Source organism: Sylvia atricapilla, chromosome 13, assembly GCF_009819655.1.
Source record: "Sylvia atricapilla isolate bSylAtr1 chromosome 13, bSylAtr1.pri, whole genome shotgun sequence".
Taxonomy (NCBI): domain Eukaryota; kingdom Metazoa; phylum Chordata; class Aves; order Passeriformes; family Sylviidae; genus Sylvia; species Sylvia atricapilla.
In genome coordinates, this window is record NC_089152.1 from 18,126,003 (window position 1) to 18,145,267 (window position 19,265).

General features: G+C 48.9%; 1 protein-coding gene across 7 annotated transcripts in view; it reads left to right on the forward strand.

Annotated features, from left to right (window-relative positions):
• Window positions 1-19,265, forward strand: part of NEO1 (neogenin 1) — a 174,528-nt gene that overhangs the window by 133,097 nt on the left and 22,166 nt on the right. For 6 of the 7 annotated variants that reach the window (XM_066328684.1, XM_066328689.1, XM_066328685.1 and 3 more), the window contains exons 9-18: window positions 1,298-1,452; window positions 2,271-2,419; window positions 3,419-3,557; window positions 6,956-7,005; window positions 7,439-7,583; window positions 9,557-9,667; window positions 12,711-12,905; window positions 13,465-13,560; window positions 14,562-14,785; window positions 18,461-18,599. In XM_066328684.1, the coding sequence (XP_066184781.1) occupies window positions 1,298-1,452; window positions 2,271-2,419; window positions 3,419-3,557; window positions 6,956-7,005; window positions 7,439-7,583; window positions 9,557-9,667; window positions 12,711-12,905; window positions 13,465-13,560; window positions 14,562-14,785; window positions 18,461-18,599 (1,403 nt within the window). The remainder of the gene's footprint in view (window positions 1-1,297; window positions 1,453-2,270; window positions 2,420-3,418; window positions 3,558-6,955; window positions 7,006-7,438; window positions 7,584-9,556; window positions 9,668-12,710; window positions 12,906-13,464; window positions 13,561-14,561; window positions 14,786-18,460; window positions 18,600-19,265) is intronic. The other variant, XM_066328686.1, reaches the window with a different exon arrangement.

Sequence of the window (19,265 nt, forward strand, 5' to 3'; positions counted from 1 at the left end):
AAAATGGATGTAAATAGGTATTTAGTTACAGAGAGTGCATTATTCCCCTCTCTGTAGTTACAGTTTAGTAGTGAAGAAACCAACAGGGATTTTAGAATGTTTTCAGCCAAGTCCTGCTAAATCAACCACACTGGTGGATGTAAAAAGAGGTAAATTAAAAATGGGAGTTTGGGGATCGTATTTCCCTGATAGAAACTAAAGCGGAGTGGCTGGAAGGGAGGAAAGGGGAGACTGGGATGGTTCTGCTGGAGTTCTGTGTCAGAAATGCTTTACCAGGTGTCAGTGGGGCTGAGACCAGCCTGGCAGCTCAGAGGGGCAGGATGGAGCTCAGAGCAGGCACAGTCCCCTGCATTTGCTCAGGGAGAAGTTCCTGATTGCTGCTTTTGGAGTTCTTGGCATTCCCAGGGAGCTCCTTCCCAGAGAAGGACAGCTCCCAGCAAGCTCAGGGGCTGGAATAAAGGCTGCCCTTCGTTTAATGATTGATCTGCTAATCTTCCCCTCAAGCCCTGATAAGAACAGATGGAGTTTCCTGGATGCTGTTTGGCAGAGGGAACGCCGTGTTCCGGTGCCCGGGGTTCGCTGGAGGTCACTGAGCAGCAGCAGTGCCCCTTCCAGGACCTGTGTGCTCCCAGCTGGGTTACAGACATGCCCCTTCCCATGCCAAGTGTGTTCCTTCTGTGGGTGGGCTCTGGGAGCCTGCATCTGTCTCCAGGCATTGCTGGAGATTGGGATTTTCACTGGGGTCCAACAGAAGCCACTTCACGTCCACTCCGTGTGGAAGCAGTGTCAGTGCCACGGCCGTGCCCTGGGTGTCCTGATCAAATCCAAACATCAGCAAGGAGCCAAGGCAAGGCTGGAGGTAGAAGAACAAGTTCAAAGAGCTCCTTTGAAAAATCCCCAAAAAGCAGCCCCACAATATTAACAGGAATGCCCTAAATCTTGCCAGACTGTGTGTGCTGCTAAAATAGTTTCTGTGCTGGCTCCCGAGCTGTAGGATAAACTGTCATTGTGAATTATCACTTGCTGTCACGGGAATAACAAAGAAACCACTCCGAGTTTGTGGGTGTCAAGTGTAATTTATTCTGTTCCTTCAGTGTGTTGGGTTTTGTGCAAAAGGAAGTGGCAGGATGGGGAGCAGTTTGTCAGCAGCACTCCTGGCACAGGGTTGTGGTGTTGTGCAGGGAGCAGAGTGTAAATCCCGTTTGGGTGCGTTCAGCCGGGACACGCCGCAGGAGCAGCTCCTCCTCGTTCACTAATCAGTGGTGCTGTCTGTGCCCAACCCTTTTGTTTCCCAAAGGGAACGTGTGGAGAACACCAGTCGTCCTGGAGAGACCCAGGTGATGATCCAGAACCTGATGCCAGAGACAGTTTATGTGTTCCGGGTCGTGGCCCAGAACAGGCACGGCCCCGGTGAGAGCTCGGCACCGCTCAAGGTGGCAACACAGCCCGAGGGTGAGCCAGCATGTTCCTGGAGTTTCCCTCACTTTGGGATCCGTACTGATGTTATTTCATTTTTTTATTCTCCCTATTCGTAACCTTTCCCAGAATCTGATGCTTTTTAAAAGTTGTACTTGTGAACCACAGTGTCCAAAGATTTTCCAGGTCAGTGGGATTGTGGGATTTATTGTCACCTTTAAGAACTGATGGGACATTCCTTGCTTAATTCTCTTAACTGTTATAACGGGATGGTTATATGTTTTAAATGGTCATTAGCTGAAAAAGAGAAAACTTGAGGTAAATGCCAAGTCACTTATTATTACAATTCAGGGTGGCTCATGTAATAACACATAGAACTCTGGTTCTTTGGAGAGCTTTTAGCAAAGTTTATTGAAAGACAGATTCTTTTATATATAGTGTTTTGGTACAATGACTATGATTGGTCATTTGGAGCACCACCTTTTTGTAAACATCTTTACCAGCAAACAAGTTGGAAAAACACCTGGTATCAGGAGGAGGAGATCTATGAGGTTATTTTGGGTTCCTCTTTATGGTTTCCCAGGCCAGACTGAGAGAGTTCTGTACTTGACTTTCCTAGAGGCCTCAAGCTTCTGCCTGGAGCTTAAAAATCCATATTCTGACCACTGTCAGTCCCCACAACTTGTTAGGGTCATTGTAGACAAAAGGGACCCAGGGAGCAGGATCTGCTTTGGAAATCTGGTCGCACCCTTCCGCCCCTCGGTGGCTCCATGTGACAATGGGAGAAATCCCGTTTTCCTGGGTGCAGGGGTGGGCAGGGCACTGATGGAGCTCCCTCCCCTGTTGTGTTGCAGTCCAGCTGCCCGGCCCCGCTCCCAACATCCGCGCCTCCTCCGGCTCCCCCACCTCTGTCACCGTCACCTGGGAGACGCCGCTCTCGGGCAACGGGGACATCCAGAACTACAAACTCTACTACATGGAGAAGGGGCAGCACACCGAGCAGGTACGGGGCTGCTGCAGCCACCCACACTGCCCTGAGGGGCTGCACACACCTTGGCAAGGGTCTGCTCCTCGCACGGGCTGCATCCTTTAGCCTCAGGTGTGGGAAAGGCTTAAAGTCACAATTCCAGAGTGAAATGTTGGTGCGTGGGCTGGGAATGAAACCTTTTTATTGGGGATGCCCTGTTTTGTTACTTGTCAGCATCAAGTAGCTTTTGGGGAATTCCATCCCATCACAAGAGGAGAAGGCAGAGAGCAGCCTTGTCCTTGTTGAGCTGTTCTAGGGCAGATGATATTAAAGATACTTGCACAGAGTTATGGGCTGGGTTTTAGCAGTTTAGGCTAAACACTGATTTTGGCATGATCTCTAATCCAAACTGTCTTGAGTTGTTGAACCCAGTGACTGATATTTTGATATTGCTGAGCATACAATTAATTTAATTTTCTTAGTATTCCACTGTGTTCTGTAGAAGTATGGGCTGCCACCTGAGAATGAGGATTAATCCCAATGCTCACCATATTCCCATCTGATTGCATATCAGTATCATAAAAAGCAAAGGGAAGAATATTTTTCTTAGCTTTTAAATATTTTTCACATCGGTCTTTAAATAAGGCTGTTGCCTTTTGTACTTCTGCATCCCACTATTTCAATTATGGTGATAATATATTATGACAGGTTTGGTAGTGATAATTATATTAATAATAGAATATATATGTTATATCTATACCAATAATATATACATTATTGGTATGGTAGTTATAGTGGTATGATATTCTGAGAGTTTCCAGTCTGTTTTCATGTCCAGGAGGAGAAGTGTTAGGATTTAAATAGGACAGGGAGAATTTTCTCCTGGAAGCTCCGAGCTGGCATGCTCCCAATGCTGGCTGTGCCTGAAGGTGACACCGAGGTGTCACTGCTGCCCTGGGCTGCGCAGGAGCTCTGTGGTGCTGGTGGCACTGCAGAGCTGACCCGAGCTGGCCCTGGGGGTGTCTTTGGGGACAGGACGTGGACGTGACAGGTCTGTCACACACGGTGACGGGGCTGAAGAAGTTCACCGAGTACAGCTTCCGCGTGGTGGCCTACAACAAACACGGCCCCGGCGTCTCCACCCACGACGTCCTGGTCAGGACCCTGTCAGACGGTAAAGCTGCTCCACTTCCTTGTGTTTGGGGGTTTTAGCTGCTCATTTCCGACGGGTGAACCTTTAACCAGACTTTGATGGGGTTTGTTCGTTGTTGCGTGTGGCTGTTCATGGTCTGAATCCCCCCGGAGGCCTTCCAGGATGGGGGGAAGGAAAATTGCTCCACCTGCAGAAGGGTCTGGGGTTGTGATTCCAGAACAATGGTGTCCTTCATTCTAGCATCAGCCGTTTATTTCATGGGTTATTGAGCCTACATTGAGCATGGACAGAAAAAAAAATACACTGAAGGCACCAACTCCAAATTATTTCCTTAGTTCTCTCACATAAGAGCAAGACTCTTGGTTTTGGAGTGGTTTTATTTTAATTGTGTTCCTGTGTTTGCACTCCAGCACAGATATTCTTAAATGCATTGCACAGAGTGGTGGGAGCAGATGGGAGGTCAGTATTTTTTATAAAGCAGATAAAGAGGTGATGTGAGCAGAGCTACACGAGCAACTGCAGAGTGATCAGAGTTAGTGATAACTTGTATTTGTTAGACAGAAGTTTATATAGATGAACACTCAGAGGGAAAGGGAGCAGAGCCTGGAATCCTCTCCCAGGAGTGACCAGGAGCAGAGGGGAATATTGTCCCAAACACTCTCTGAGCCCAGGTTTGTTTCTGGGGCACTTCCTGGCTTTGCAGTGGTTTCTGTGTGTTTGCTAATTCAGTTCCTGTTCCATGAGTCCCTGTCAGCATCTTCTTAAACTCACCCCAGCCTTTATCCACAACAGCAAGTGGGCAGAGGTTCCACAGATGAGTTTCCTCTGCAGAATTCCCCCTTTCTGTCCGCTCTGCCCCTGCACTGTGTTGGGGTCACTTGCTGCCTGGGGCTGTGCTCCTGAAAGAGGAAACACTCAGTGTCCACTGCTCCTCATTCCCACTCCTCATTCTGTTCACCTTTGCCATGGTCTCCCTGGTTCATCCATTTTCCAAAGACACAGGATTGGTTACCCATTTCTCCTGTGGAAGCTGATTCAACCTTTAGTGCCCTTTTCTGGACTTTTCTCCAAGTTCCTTCTCTCCTTTGTTTTAAAAACTCAGGGAGAGGGGACTAAAATGCTATCAAAGGTGTAAGTGAGGCATTACTTGCATTGGAGGAGCTTTTTGGGCTCTTCTGAGCACTTAGAGGAGCCATTCTGAGGTCTCTGTGCAGTTCTTTACCACAGGATCACAGCCTGGGATCTCCCCAGCTCATCTTCCCCAGTACCTTCCTGCTCTGGTCTTTCCTTCAACCAGCTCCTTCCTCTGGCAGGCACCTCCCTCCCATCCCCTCATTGCTTAAAACTGAAGGGATTTCCCTGGAAAGAGGGAGAAATCCCTGTTCTGCTCCTGTTCTAGCTCCTGCTCTCTCAATTGCACGCTTTATTGTTACTTTGATTGATTTGGTGGAAGGTTCTGGCCCAGCAGGTGGAGTTTGAGCGCTCCCATTTTAATGCTGGCACCACTTTACCCCCTTCAGAATCAAGAGAAACTGGGAGAGGTTACAGAAATCCTGCAGCTGCTTCACTCCCCAGTTCCTGGAGAATTCCTGGGTGGACAGCACGTGGCCCTGGCAAGAGGCTGCTGCTCCCTGGGTCTGACTCTTCCATAATCCCTTACTTCAATTCAGTTAGAGGACAGTGGGGATCCTTTGGAAGGGTGTGTCAAGGAAACCTTTCCCCTGTGGCCTCATCTTTGTCTTTTTCTCCCCTGCCTGACCATTTGCCCACTGATTCCTCTAAAGGGCTGCTAGCTCCTTGGTTGGTTGGAGAAGAATTTATTACTACTTACAATGTCATTTTGAAGTTTTCCTTGGAGCTCTTTCTTCTGCAACTTCATTTTACACACTTCACCTATAGGTATTTAATTTCTAAAGCTCTCTGAAGGATGTCATCTTGCTGCTTTCATTCTCATAACCCAGGCAAACTCTCAAATCTTTCCAAAATGATGCACATTTCCCTCCAATGTTTTCCTGTTGTGGTGTCCAGGAGCAGTATCTGTGTTCCTTGCAGGGATTTCTCCCTAAGCTTCCTTTAGCCCTGATTTAACAAAGCATCTGCATTTTTATGTAGGTTTTTGCTCCTAATCTGTTCCAGTGCCTTGTTGCAGGGATAACTCTGCAGGTATTATTACCATTTGAACCCAGGTTCATGTGGTGCTCCTGAGGATTGCTTCTCCTGTCCTGGAATTGCTGATCAGGGATTACAGCTGGCAGTGGAATCTGATCCCTCACAGTCTCTGAGCCATCAGCATGTCCTGCTGCTCTCCACGTGCTGTCCCACTCCAGGAGATGCTTTCCCACAGCAAATTCCTGTTCTTCCCTGGGAGGGTGGGGAGGCACAGGGTGGATCCCTGAGGTGTCCCAGGCCAGGTTGGACGGGGCTTGGAGCCCCCTGGGATGGTGGGAGGTGTCCCTGCCCATGGCAGGGGTGGCCCTGGAGGAACAAAGCTTGGCTTGGTGTCCTCTCCTCTTCACTCCGCTGCTTCTCAAGCCCACAGCTCTCCACCCTCAGGTGTGAAGGTGGGTTGCCAAGGGAAGGGAAGGCAGATCCTGCTCCTCTCCATTTCTGCCTGTGCTGGTGGGTGAGGGTGGTTGGTTTTACCCCATCCCAGTGAGCCTTTACAAACTCTTCTTCCACTTGATCCCCTCAGGGGGGTTCTCTGGGATGTTCCCCGTGGCTGGGCTGAGTTATTTGGAAAATGAATCCTGCAGGCTGGAGCAGTCCTCACCCCTCTTTGTGCCTGTGCTCCTTGCCCATCGTTGTGCTTCACTGGAGCCTCCCCTTCCTGCCAGGGAAGCCTCAGCTCTGCCAGGGGCAGTGTTTGCTGTGGTGCCACAAGGAATTCCCTGCTCCCAGGGGTTTTCTTCCTCTCCCTTTTTGCCTGGATTTCACTGCCCTGTGCAGCAAGTAAAGAACAAGCAAAGAGTGGGAGTTCAAAGGCAGCCCCAGTGTCTGAGGTGCTCTTCACCTCCTCACTGTCACAGGGCCCTGGGGCCTCAGAAGTTCTGTGTTACAGAAAATCAGGATAACAAAATCCAGGCCAGAAATTTAAACATTAAAGATTTGCCTTGGGAAAGAGCTGGGTGGGATATACTTTCTATAAGAGTTTGAGAAGTGCTTTTAAATATAAAACATATTTAGATAGGTGTGAAAATAAAGACCTGAATAAAGAGTTTTTTCTTCATGATGAAAATACAGAACCCTCCTCAGCCATTCACTGTGTCAGAAAGTACCTCTGGGAGGATTGGTAATTCCTTTATGTGCTGCCTTAAAAAGAGTGGTTTGTACTTCCATAGCAAATGAGAGCAGAGAGTTAGTTGAGTGTGGAAATACAATTTTTGAAAGTTTTGAGGTTGTAATTCTTTTAATGTTTCCAGTCCCCAGTGCTCCACCGCAGAATCTAACGCTGGAGGTACGGAATTCCAAGGTAAGATTGGAGGATTTCCTGCTGGCAGTGGGTAAATAAAAGGCTGGGGGGCGGTCTTAGGTTGGCCACATTTTGGAGCTGCTTTGGGTCTTTTTCCTCCCATGCAGCTTTTGAGCTCTTTATAGAGAATATCTGAATGTGGAGCTTGGAGAAACTGCAGTCCAGCTGTGGGCTGGCCATGGTGGGATGCAGTGACAGTGCTGAGGATGGGAGGGGTTTAATGAGGCCCTGGAGGATCAGAGCTGGAATCCCTGCTCACTGTTTGCAGTGTGGGCACACACAGACACACTTGTGGCGTGCCTCGGCCACTTGAGAAGAGAAACCGGAATATTTGGCCATTGGTGCCTTTGGAATTGTGTGTGGAGATTTATTTTTTTTTTAAAGCTCTCCTAAAGACGTTTTTCTGAATACCTTCCTGTGCTGCCTTCCCCAGAGCATCCTGCTGCAGTGGCAGCCCCCTCCTGCTGGGACCCAGAGCGGGCAGATCACAGGATACAAAATCCGCTACCGCAAAGTGTCCCGCAAGAGCGACGTCACCGAGAGCGTGGGGGGCACCCAGCTGTCCCAGCTCATCGAAGGTGAGCAGGGCCTGGCCTCCCCAGGGCTCCTGGCTGTGTCTGGGGCCTCAGGGACAGGGTTCTGTCCTCCCTGGGCTCCTGGCTGTGTTTGGGGGCTCAGAGACAGGATTCCTGCAGGGTTCTGTCCTCCCTGGGCTCCTGGCTGTGTTTGGGGGCTCAGGGACAGGGTTCTGTCCTCCCTGGGCTCCTGGCTGTGTTTGGGGGCTCAGGGACAGGATTCCTGCAGGGTTCTGTCCTCCCTGGGCTCCTGGCTGTGTTTGGGGGCTCAGGGACAGGGTTCTGTCCTCCCTGGGCTCCTGGCTGTGTTTGGGGGCTCAGGGACAGGATTCCTGCAGGGTTCTGTCCTCCCTGGGCTCCTGGCTGTGTTTAGGGGCTCAGGGACAGGATTCCTGCAGGGTTCTGTCCTCCCTGGGCTCCTGGCTGTGTTTGGGGGCTCAGGGACAGGATTCCATGGGGTTCCTGCCTCGGAGGACAAACAGAAGCAGCTCCCAAAGGAGCTCTGGGGTCGTGTGGGCTGCCTGGGGCCTGGTGACCTGATTCCCAGCCCTGATTTGGCCATGGATTTGTTAAATGGACTGGATGATTTCTTGTAAAATGTTTATAAAAGGTTTGGAGAAGGTGACTCCGGGCTCACTGTGTGCCCAAATGCCAGAGATGGAGGTGTGGAGCAGGGGCTGGGCAGGGTTGGCACAGGCACCTGGACCCAGCTCTGAGCCCTGGGGATCCTGACCTCAGGCATCCCTAAAATACCCCCCTCATGTCTAGAGGGAATGCCTTTCATCCCTCTGTACACCTAAAAATCCAGTCTAGTCCATCACTCAGTGTCAGTCACATGTTGCCACCAGGGTACAGCAGGAAGAAGCAATGCATGTAGTGTTCCCTTTAAAATCTCTCCAAATGAATGCTTGGTCAAAAGAGAAGAAACTGGGAGATTCTGGAAGAGTTTCTAACAGGATACTCTGATTTTCCTCAGAAACTCCAGCTGTGACTTAGTAAGTCTCAGTTTTCTCACAGAATTGAGATGTTCCTGTAATTCCAGTGTATTTTTGCCAGCAACAAAACCTGCTGGAGAGATCCAGTATATCAAATTTGGAGTGCCTTTTCACAGTGCTCTGATTTTTTAGTAGACTCTTACATGCATTAAACAACTGTGTGATTTGCTCACCTGCTGCCTCAGTGCCACCCCCAGGTTTGGTGATGGTGGGGGTGTGTTCCTGTTCTTACAACTAATTAATTAAACCAATTAACAGCCGTAAGTTAAAACATGGTTGCAAACAGGCCCTCCCAGTCCTTTCCAGTGCTGATGCTGTGGGGACAGCAGGGATGGAAGGCTGGGATGTCCATGATTCCTGGGATTTAACTTGGATCTGTGGGAATTCCCTGGCTGATGGATCTGTGGGAATTGCCAAGGTGGTGGAGCTGTGGGAATTCCCAGGCTGATGGAGCTGTGGGAATTCCCAGGCTGATGGAGCTGTGGGAATTCCCAGGCTGATGGAGCTGTGGGAATTCCCAGGCTGATGGATCTTTGGGAATTGCCAAAGTGGTGGATCTGTGGGAATTGCCAAGGTGATGGAGCTGTGGGAACTGCCAAGGCCATGAAGCTGTGGGAATTCCCAGGCTGGTGGAGCTGTGGGAATTGCCAAGGTGGTGGAGCTGTGGGAATTGCCAAGGTGATGCGGGAATTGCCAAGGTGATGGAGCTGTGGGAATTGCCAAGGTGATGGAGCTGTGGGAATTGCCAAGGTGATGGAGCTGTGGGAATTGCCAAGGTGATGGAGCTGTGGGAATTGCCAAGGTGATGGAGCTGTGGGAATTTCCAAGGTGATGTGGGAATTTCCAAGGTGATGGAGCTGTGAGAATTTGCAAGGCCATGGAGCTGAGGGAGTTCCCAGGCTGGTGGATCTATGGAAATTGCTGAGGCCATGGAGCTGCGGGAGTTCCCAGGCTCAGAGATGCATGGGCTGTGTCCTGCAGGGCTGGAGCGAGGCACCGAGTACAGTTTCCGCGTGGCCGCGATGACCGTCAACGGCACCGGCCCCGCCACCGACTGGGTGTCAGCTGAGACCTTCGAGAGCGACCTGGACGGTGAGACACCTGGGCTGGGGCAGCACGGCTGGGAACTCTGCCACTGCGTTTCTCCTGCACCTGCCTGCCTCCTGGAAAGGCAGACCACTGTGTTCTCACTTCTCTTCTAGGCCCACGGTGGGGTTGGTTTAGCGTTGACATCAATTTCTGTTTCAAAAGAAAATTCTTGTCAAGTCAGAAACGTGGCTTGACATGGAACTCTGCTTCTACACTTCCTACTGCTGTATGTTGGCACCAAGTGCCTTCTGCTAAGAAATACTCATTTATAGTGGCAATGAGATGTCACAGTAGGAAAGAAATCATAGAAAATGCTTTTCAGTCTTACCCCATGTTGGTGCTGTGTTTTCTTTGACCCACAGTAACTTATTTTGCACAGAAGAAAAGGGAGATGAATTATATTTTCCATATTTTCTGCACCAGGTCTCCCATCAGAAATTCTGTTCTGGGTATTAAGTAAAAATTATATTGAAATTGTGGTTATTAGGATAATTACATTGAAAATTCCAGTGATGGCAGAAAGGTTCCTGAGCTTGTTGGAGCATTCAGTGGGATATTCCAAAGCTCTCTGCATGTGCTGTAGAGGGTTCTCCTCCAGAGGGGATCTGTCTGACCAAGTCCATGCATTTGTGTGCTGTGCCAGAGCAGGCTGAGTGATCCTGGCAGCTGGAATAATGGAAATGGGACAATATTTGCTCTCTGCTGCTGGAGGAGCCTTCAGCAGTCGGCTTGAGAAGCCTGGAAAACCCTTCTCCCGTCCCTGTCTGTGCAAAGCTGATGGTCAGCCTGATCCTGGTCCTCCTGCTGCTCGTTCTCTAGTGTGAGCAGAGCAGTTCAGGAATGTGGATACTGGAAATTCCTGATCTCTGTGTCTGCTGGCCCTTAGTGGATGTGACACACCCTTGGAGCTGTCAGGTCCCTGAAATAGGGCAGAGCTCTGTGAGTGAACACCTCACAGGGCAATGGAAGTGTCCCTGAGCTGGAGTTAACAGCACTTTGCCAGAGCACAGCACCAGGATTAAATTTAAATTTAAACAGGGCAGAAGGAAGAAGAAGAAAAATAACATTTTCCTTTTCTTCTGGCTTTGTCATTTAGATTTTTTCACCTCCAAATGTTGCAGGAAATCTGACTTCCTACACGTTCTTTCCATTGAATAAAGTATGAAAAATTGACATTTAAGACAACATAACATGACATTCATATAGCTCTGCATACACCTGTGAGTTCTGTGTGTGCACACTGCATTTCTTGGGTTTCCTTTTTTAGAAAGCTCATGTGGATCATTTTAACACCATGCAAATGCATTTACAGCTCTTCTTGTTGAATCTTCTGTTCAACAGACACATGAGGCATCATTTCCTTTTATTCCAGGGCTGCTTTTTGAGTTTAAATAGAAAATAACTGAAGGGATGTAAGGAGCTTACATCCCATGGATGTCAAGGGGAGCAGGAGTGTCACAATTCCACGTTGGAGCTGGAGCAGGTTTCCCCTGGGTGCAGAGCAGGAGGTGTTGAACAGTTGCACAGGGTTTGTCCCCAGGGCAGTGGAAATGTCACCTCTCCTGCTGCACTTGGAGCTTTGCTGTGTTCAGTAGCTGGGGACTGGAGCTGCTGGGCTGTGGCAGCAGCAGCCCAAGAGCTCCCCGGGCTGGGGGCCAGGGCTGTGCTGTGATCCAAATAATCCTGTTGTGGTGCTTTATTAAATGTTTGTAGAGAAATGCAGCGTGTTTCATTAAAATGAAATCCCTACAGGAAGCACAAGTCCTTGATTCCAGTTGGAGTGGGGAGCTCAGTTTGCTATTGCAGGGAATTATCCCTAATCTGCCGGCGCCTGACAAAAGGATTTATTTCAGGTTTGAGAAGTGAACCCAAAGTTAGGGACACTCCAGGGACAGTTGGGAGATTGCTTTTAGGTTCCAGTCAATAGTGGGGAAAAGCCTCTTAGGAGAAATACTAAGGGCTTACAGTGGCACGTTGTGGAAGTGTTCTGGTGTTAGGGATCCACATTCCCTGTCTCTGTGGGATGGGGTGACACTTTTGGGGGAAGGATTTGAACATTTGATGTGGACTCTGTATTTTCTGAGCTTTTAGTGTGGCTGTGTAGTTCCTGCTTATGTTGTGTGAATCGTGGGAATCCAAGGATCTAGGCAGAGACAACTGTAGGACAAGGGAGGAGAATCCTTTGCAGTGCAGTTCTTAAACCTGTGGAATCTCCTATTTAATGCTACAGCCAGCTCAGGAACCTTTCTTTCATCACCAGACTTTTCCATGTAACAACTGTAATACCCACAAGTAAAGAATATGATGGAATTGAAAGTAGATTAATTTGTGGAGGGGAAGGATGGGATAAAACTGGTGTGTATTTGGAAAACTGGGTGGCAACATGAGCAGTGTGGATCTGCCTGGGCAGATCTGATACAAAACCCACCCCAACCCCTTAAGCTTCAGCACAACTGTCCTGCCTTTTAAAGGGAGGATCTATTGGAATGTCATATTACTATTCTGCTCTTGGAGCTCTGTGCTCTTGTCATTGTAGAGACAGTCACGACACATAAAGTGGCACAGTATTAAGTTTTCAGAAGGTTCTTGTTTATTATGGCAGCATGCTATCGTTTATACAGTGTTTACAAACCTTCTAATTGGTTAATAGCTTTCTTGTTAATTATTCTGTTGGTTAGTAAAAGGCATTCCACTTGTCTATTCTTGGATTGTTCACATATTATCTTTACTGATCCTCATGGGACAAATCCCTTGGTATTACAGGTGCATTTGTTTTTCACCCTCAGAGCAGATAGTTGTGTTAAAGGAACTTCTCATTCTTAAAATAGCTTTATCTGGGAACTTGCAAATTGCTTGTTAGCTGCACTTAGAAGACATGGCAGACCAGCTATGGCTCTGTCCACGTGCTCTCTCCTGCACACCCGAATTTCCTTGTGCTCATTCCAACGCACAGAGCCGCTTTGTTTGACCTTCCTGCCTCACTGTTTTCGTGTCCTTGCCTTGACTGGCGAGCCAAAAGCCATGCAGTGCCTCCCTTTGCCTGCAGAGAGCCGTGTGCCCGAGGTGCCCAGCTCCCTGCACGTGCGGCCGCTGGTCACCAGCATCGTGGTGAGCTGGACGCCTCCCGAGAACCAGGACGTGGTGGTCAGGGGCTACGCCATCGGCTACGGCATCGGCAGCCCCCACGCCCAGACCATCAAGGTGGACTACAAACAGAGATACTACACCATTGAGAACCTGGGTGAGTGCAGGGGATGGGAGCTGGGCCGAGCACAGCCTCCCTCAGCACTCCTTCCATGGGAGCAGCCCGAGTTCGCCGCGCTCTGTGCGGAGCTGCGGGAGAAGGAGGGGCTGAAATGTCACCAGGATTCACTGCTGGCTCCTTGGAAAGGAAAAATAAAGGTTCACCCCTCCACAGAACTCTCTGTGGGAGGTTAAATAGTCTGAAAGAGCGATATTGGGAATTCCATCAAATCAGAGCTTTAAGTCATTTTGGTTTTGGTTCTTTTAAATTGGTTTTCTCGCTCCTGGATTTGGCTGTGCTTGAAGGTAGATTTGCTGTAACTATAGACTCAAGCTGTGGTGTCCCTGCCCAGGCAGGGGGTGGAATGAGATGGACTTTAAGGTCCTTTCCAACCCAAACCAGTCTGGGATTCTGTGGCCGTGAACAGAAGGTCCGTGTGGAGCCTTTCTCAGTTCAAATCACATATTCCAGTTCAAAATTAAAATACTGAACGAAGCAGGTATGGAGAAGCAGAAACCAGGATTCGTTGATTGTGCTGATTTCTTTTCCCCTTCAGATCCCAGCTCCCACTATGTGATAACCCTGAAAGCCTTCAACAACGTGGGGGAAGGGATCCCCCTGTACGAGAGCGCTGTGACCCGGCCCCACTCTGGTGAGTCCTGCCCAGGGCTGGGGGTGATGGAAAGCTCCTGGCTGTCAGTTCCTCCCGTGCTCTCTGTCCCTGTCACTGCTTGGCCTCGCACGTTCCCCATAAACCACCTAAATTTGGCTCATTTGTAAATTGCAAACTCACCTGACACCTACTAATGGATGTTCTCGCTCCAAATGTTCCCCTCGCCTGAGCACAATCCATGTGGGTGCAGTTCTAAAGGCCCTCAGCCTTTTAGGGGGGTTATGGTCTCGTTCACTGAGATCTTTGAACAGGATGCCTGTGTTTGCTTTGTGTCCCTCTGTTGTCACTCACACTAAACAAAATCTGGGCAGTTTTTAATTTGGGCTTGTAATCCATAAGGAAAAGAGGTGTGCAGGTGAGCTGGGCCATGCCTTGGCTCACTGGGCTCCCTCCCAGCCTGCTGACAGCACCCAGGAATTTGGTGGAGCTGCAACACGTGGGGTTAGTCCTGATGAGTTAGTCCTGGAATGCTGGGGATTCTCCAGAGGATGCTGGAATTGCAGTTTCACAGTTGCTGCAAGTTGGTCTCTCACTCAGAGCCTTCCTTTGAAGGTGCCTTTTGGGGGGTCCCAGTGTGTTTGGGAATTTGCCCATGCAGAGCTCCAGCTCTGTGTCCTCCTCGTTGTTCTCTGGGAGAGGACTCAGTGGACACTCCAGGCAAATGAAGTTACAGTGGCTGAGTGTTTGGGGTTCCCAGGCCACGGCTGAGTGCCCTGGGCACTAATTAGAGCTATGCCAGCAGGGATTTGTTGTTTTACTGTTTGGAGGAGGGAGGACAATGCAAGAGTGATGTTATTGCCCAGTCTGATGTCACCTATTAACTCTGGCTTTTCTCTCTTTCTCTCCATTCCTCACCTTCCATCTCATTGCACTTCCCTGCATCCCCTCTTCTTTTGTTTTTTGTTTTGGTTGACATTAAAATGCCACCTCCTCCCTTTTGAATTATAAACCACTGGGCCTTTTCCCCACGGATTGCCCAGACACTTCCGAGGTTGATTTGTTTGTTATTAATGCTCCATACACTCCAGTGCCAGATCCGTCTCCCATGATGCCCCCGGTGGGAGTTCAGGCTTCCATCCTGAGCCATGACACCATCAGGATCACTTGGGCAGACAACTCCCTGCCCAAGAACCAGAAGATCACGGACGCGCGGTTCTACACCGTCCGCTGGAAAACCAACATCCCTGCCAACACCAAGTACAAGGTACTGAGGGCTGCAGGGGGATGCTGGCCTGGGGCAGGGACTGGGCAGAGCTGGAGAACAGAGCAGAGAGTGACTGAAAGGGCTTTAGGGCACACCTTGGGCAGGACAGGCCTGGCCACGGCTACACCCAGGGTGGACTAAGAATGGTCACAAAACAGACCCCAAATGGTCACAAAATGGACCCCAAATGGTCACAAAATGGACAAGCAGCCACAAGGTCTCACACTTTTATAAGTTTTGGTCCATTTGCACATTGGGGTTGAATTGTCCCATCCCAGCTCCAGGCTGTGAGGTCCCATCCTTCTTGTCCCTCCCTCCAGCCCACCCTTGGTTGTGCTTTGGGGCTGAAAGTTGTCCTTGGTGTGCAGCAGGAGAAGGATTTGTTTTGTGTCCCTGCTGTGTGCAGAGCTGAGTGACACTGACTGTGAGCTCAGAGCTGCCCCTGGGCACCACAGAACCTGGAATACAGGAGAGAGAAAACTTGAGGCATCAAGGGGAAGGCCCAGCTCTGGGAATGCTGCTGGGCTCCTTGGAGGGGCAGGATTCCTCCAGCTCTGCTCCCAGGGGAAGGCACAGCTGAGATGAGCTGCCAGGATGGGCCTTGGAGCACCAGGACTGCTCTGGGTCTGGTAGGAGCAGTTCTTTTGTGTCCCCTGTGGGGAGGAGCTGGTGTGGGAGTGGATGTTGGAGCTGCTTCAGGGAAGGAAGAGGAACTTCCAGAGTTGTTCTGTTCTGTGGACACAGTGATAGTTTGAAGCTGCCCCCTGCCCTGGTCCTGGCAGTGAAAGGTGTGGGCTCCCCTCGGGAGAGTCACTAAAGCATTCCAAGGGGTGTCACTAAAGAATTCCAGGTTTTCCAAGGTGACTGGCTCCTCACTGAGCCATGCAAGAAACAGATTTAGTCCCATGATCTGAAGTTTCCTTTTAGAACCTTTTCAGTTTGTGCAAAGCTGATAGTGAACCTTTCCTTTGGGAGCTGACTGGCTTCAAAACACACAACAAAAACTTTATTATATCCTTGCCTTCCTCCATTTTCATGTGTTTTGATTTGGAGACTGGATTTGGGGTTTGGTTTGGTGGCTGGTTGGATTTTTTTTATTAATTTTCAGAGTTACCTGGAGGGCTCAAAGCTGCTGACTGCAAATTTCACATTTGTAACGAGACTCAGAGGAACTGGTTGTTAAAATACCCAGCCAGTGGAGCTCCCTTTATGCTCCTGCAGAGCCAGCTTGTTATAACCCAGATCTTTTCTTTATTGAAATGAAAAGATGTAAATATGTGTGTATTCCTTCTCTAAAGGCAGGTTACTCCTGAGCCACATTCCTGAGTCATGTGCACAGGATGTCTCAGGAGTGGTTTAAATAAAGCTGCAGTTTCATTAGCTAATTGCTTAAAAGAAAGAAATGAAATAGAAGACGGAATAAAATAGTAAATTTGCTATTCCTGCTGTTCCAATGCTGGTGGTCAGTGGGCAACAAGTTTTACTGTGACCAAAACCAACATGGAATGATGAAATATAGTTTAAAACTGCTCAAAATTGTAGAAAGGATTTGCCTGAAGCAGAGAAGTTTGAGGTATTTGCTCCAATCACGTGTAACCCGTGGTGTGTGGAGAACCCACATCCTGCTTTTCTTGCCTTGTTTCTGTTGGAAATGCTCCCCTGCACTGCTGGATGTTTTTGGGAGGTCAGACCCCGTGCAGAGAGTGCTGGATCTCAGTCAGGCTGTGGTAACTTCCCTGCTTGCCCTGGCCCCTCTGCAGCTCCTGCTCGCTGCCTCCAGAGGCTTTGGAGTGTCCCCATTCCTGGGGACAGAAATCCTGCCTCACCTCTGCAGCATCCAGAGCTGCATCTGCTCGGCTCAGTGGGGTTTCATTCTCCCCTCATCCCTAGATTAGGTGCTGAGCCCATTCACTGAGATTTTCTGCCCTGTCACAGACTCCTGAGGAGGAGGCTGTGTGCTCCTGACACGAGTGTTTCCTCCCCAAGGAGCCTCCTTTTCCTCACTTTGTGCAGGATTGTGCCTGGAAACCCAGAACAGATGGGCTGCAGCCCTGTGCTTTGAGCTGTGTCCCTCACTAACATGGAGCAGTTTTCCAAAGCCCTCCTTGTTGGTGTGTGGGGTTGTCCTGCAGCTACCTGGGATCCCTCAGGGATCAATGAAAATATTAAAAGGTTGGATCTTTTAGGACTGCATAAAAGAGAAATTGTTCAGGGTCGTATTTATGGAGTTTATTTCTAGTTGAGCAGGGTTTGGTACCCTGGGATAGGATGAGATCTTAAAAAGAATAATAAAGTGTTGTTAAATGGTGGAGTCTGCCACTCCAGGGGGGCTCAGGTGTGTCATTCACACTCAGTGGGATTCTCAGGGAAACTAAAAGATTCACAGCCAGAGGTGGGAAACACAACTTTCACCTGGAAAAGGAGCCCAGCTGCCACATCAAATAATACAAATATTGGAATGCTTAAATACTGCTGGGAATTCCAGCATCCCAGAGAGGGAAGAGCTTTTTGGGGTAAGGCAGCTGGTAATGGCAGATGGGAGGGAAAATTCCTGCCTTGGACTTGTCATTGCATCCCTCCCAGAGAGGCCTCTGTTCCCTGCCTTCCCCAGGGAGCTGTGCCCATTCCAGCTGTGCCCATTCCAGCTGTGCCCCAGCCCCTCAGCCACAGTCCCACCCTCTCCAAACTGCACTGAGTGTGTACCAAGGAGAAGCCCAAAGCCAATGGAGGATTTCATTGTAATTCATTTTATGAGTCTTTGTTGGCTGGCCACAGGCAGCAAAGCCCTGGGCACAAATCACTGCCATCCCTTGGATCATCATTTCCTGAACTTCCGTGCCTTGTAAGAAATAAAAAAGAAATAAATATTGGAGATCTCAGGGTTTCTTTGTCCCTGCTGGAGCTTTCAGGAAAGGTGCCTTTACCTTGGCAATAAATCAGCTGCACTCAGTGGTTTCTGGGGGCTGTTCCAGGTGCTGTATGGCCCTGTCAGATCCTGAAAGCACTCTTTAATTCCGTGTTTAGACCACTGCAGGTCAAGGTGAGCAGTATCCATATCTGTAAATACAGCTTTCCTGCTTTTCCATGGGCCTCCAGTACATTCTCTTGGTGCTGAAGCCATTTAAAACAAACACCAGATCTTTATAAACTCTGAATTACGAATTCCACTCTGAGCTACGTGTAGTTTCCTTGTGTGATCCTAAATAACCATTTTTTTCTGAAAAGAATCTACATCTTAGTAAAGCTTCATTCTCTTCAAGCTCACAAGTGTATCTTCAGTTGACATTTAAGGTTGTTGTGGAAATTCCAGCAGGGATCTGGGAGGCAGCTCCAGCTTCCAAGCAGGATTGTTCTTTGCTGTGCTTTTTGTTTTCCTCAGCCAGAGGAGTTACTGAAATGCTGTAAATGAACCCCCAGGTAAACAGGGGTTTAACCACTGCATCACGAGGGGGCCCTGGACCTTGTGTTGTCTTTTTTCATTTCTAATTGACTGCTGTTAAGGGCTCCTGCTTGATTGTAGAATTTCTAGTGGAGGATAAACGTTGATATTTGATTAACGAATTGGCACGACAGAGGAGAACCAGAATTAATGAGTGTGGCTCTGGAAGTGCTGAAACACGTAGGCTGGGGGAGTCTGAGGGCTGTGGGAAATGCTGACCCTGCTTTCCCTTTCAGACTGCAAATGCCACCACTCTGAGCTACCTGGTGACGGGGCTGAAGCCAAACACCCTCTACGAGTTCTCAGTGATGGTGACCAAGGGCAGGAGATCCAGCACCTGGAGCATGACAGCTCATGGGACCACCTTTGAATTAGGTACCTAAAGAAATCTCCCCCTGAAATGGTTCTGCTCATTAACACTTGCTGAATAGTTCAGTCAGAAATTCTGATTAGAAAACAACAACATACTTCAAAATTGCAAGGGATGATTGCAGGAGAATTGACATCAAATTGCAGAGAAGTCATGAATAATGTAGCACAGTTCGTGGGCAGGAGAGAAGGAAGTCTCACAAAAAGCACATTAACAGCAAATATAAAGAAACCACTTCAGCAAATAATAATTAAAATTTGCTGCAAATGTGATGATAATTGTTACAGAGTGAGAAGGTGCGTGAGGCAAATGAAGACAAAAAAAATCACAGCAGGCATTAAGACATCCAAATGAGCCCTAAATTCCTGTCAGTGCAGAACAGAGGAGAGTTTGGAGCTGCCAGGAAAAGTTCAGGCCCAGGGAGTGACTGTGAGGGCCAGGCCCTTTCCCTGGCCTGCCCCTCCTTAGCTTTTCTTACCCTGCAGTGTTAAATGAACTTTGAGCAATTAAATTTACTGCTAATTATGCCTAGGGTTCTCTTTAGATGGACTGTGGAGGACGAGGAGCCCCATCCAAATGAGCCCAGAGTTCTCCTTCTAAATTAAAATACAGCCAAAAAATCCAACATGCAAACAATTAGGGAGATTTTCCAGATACTCTGTCATAGAAAT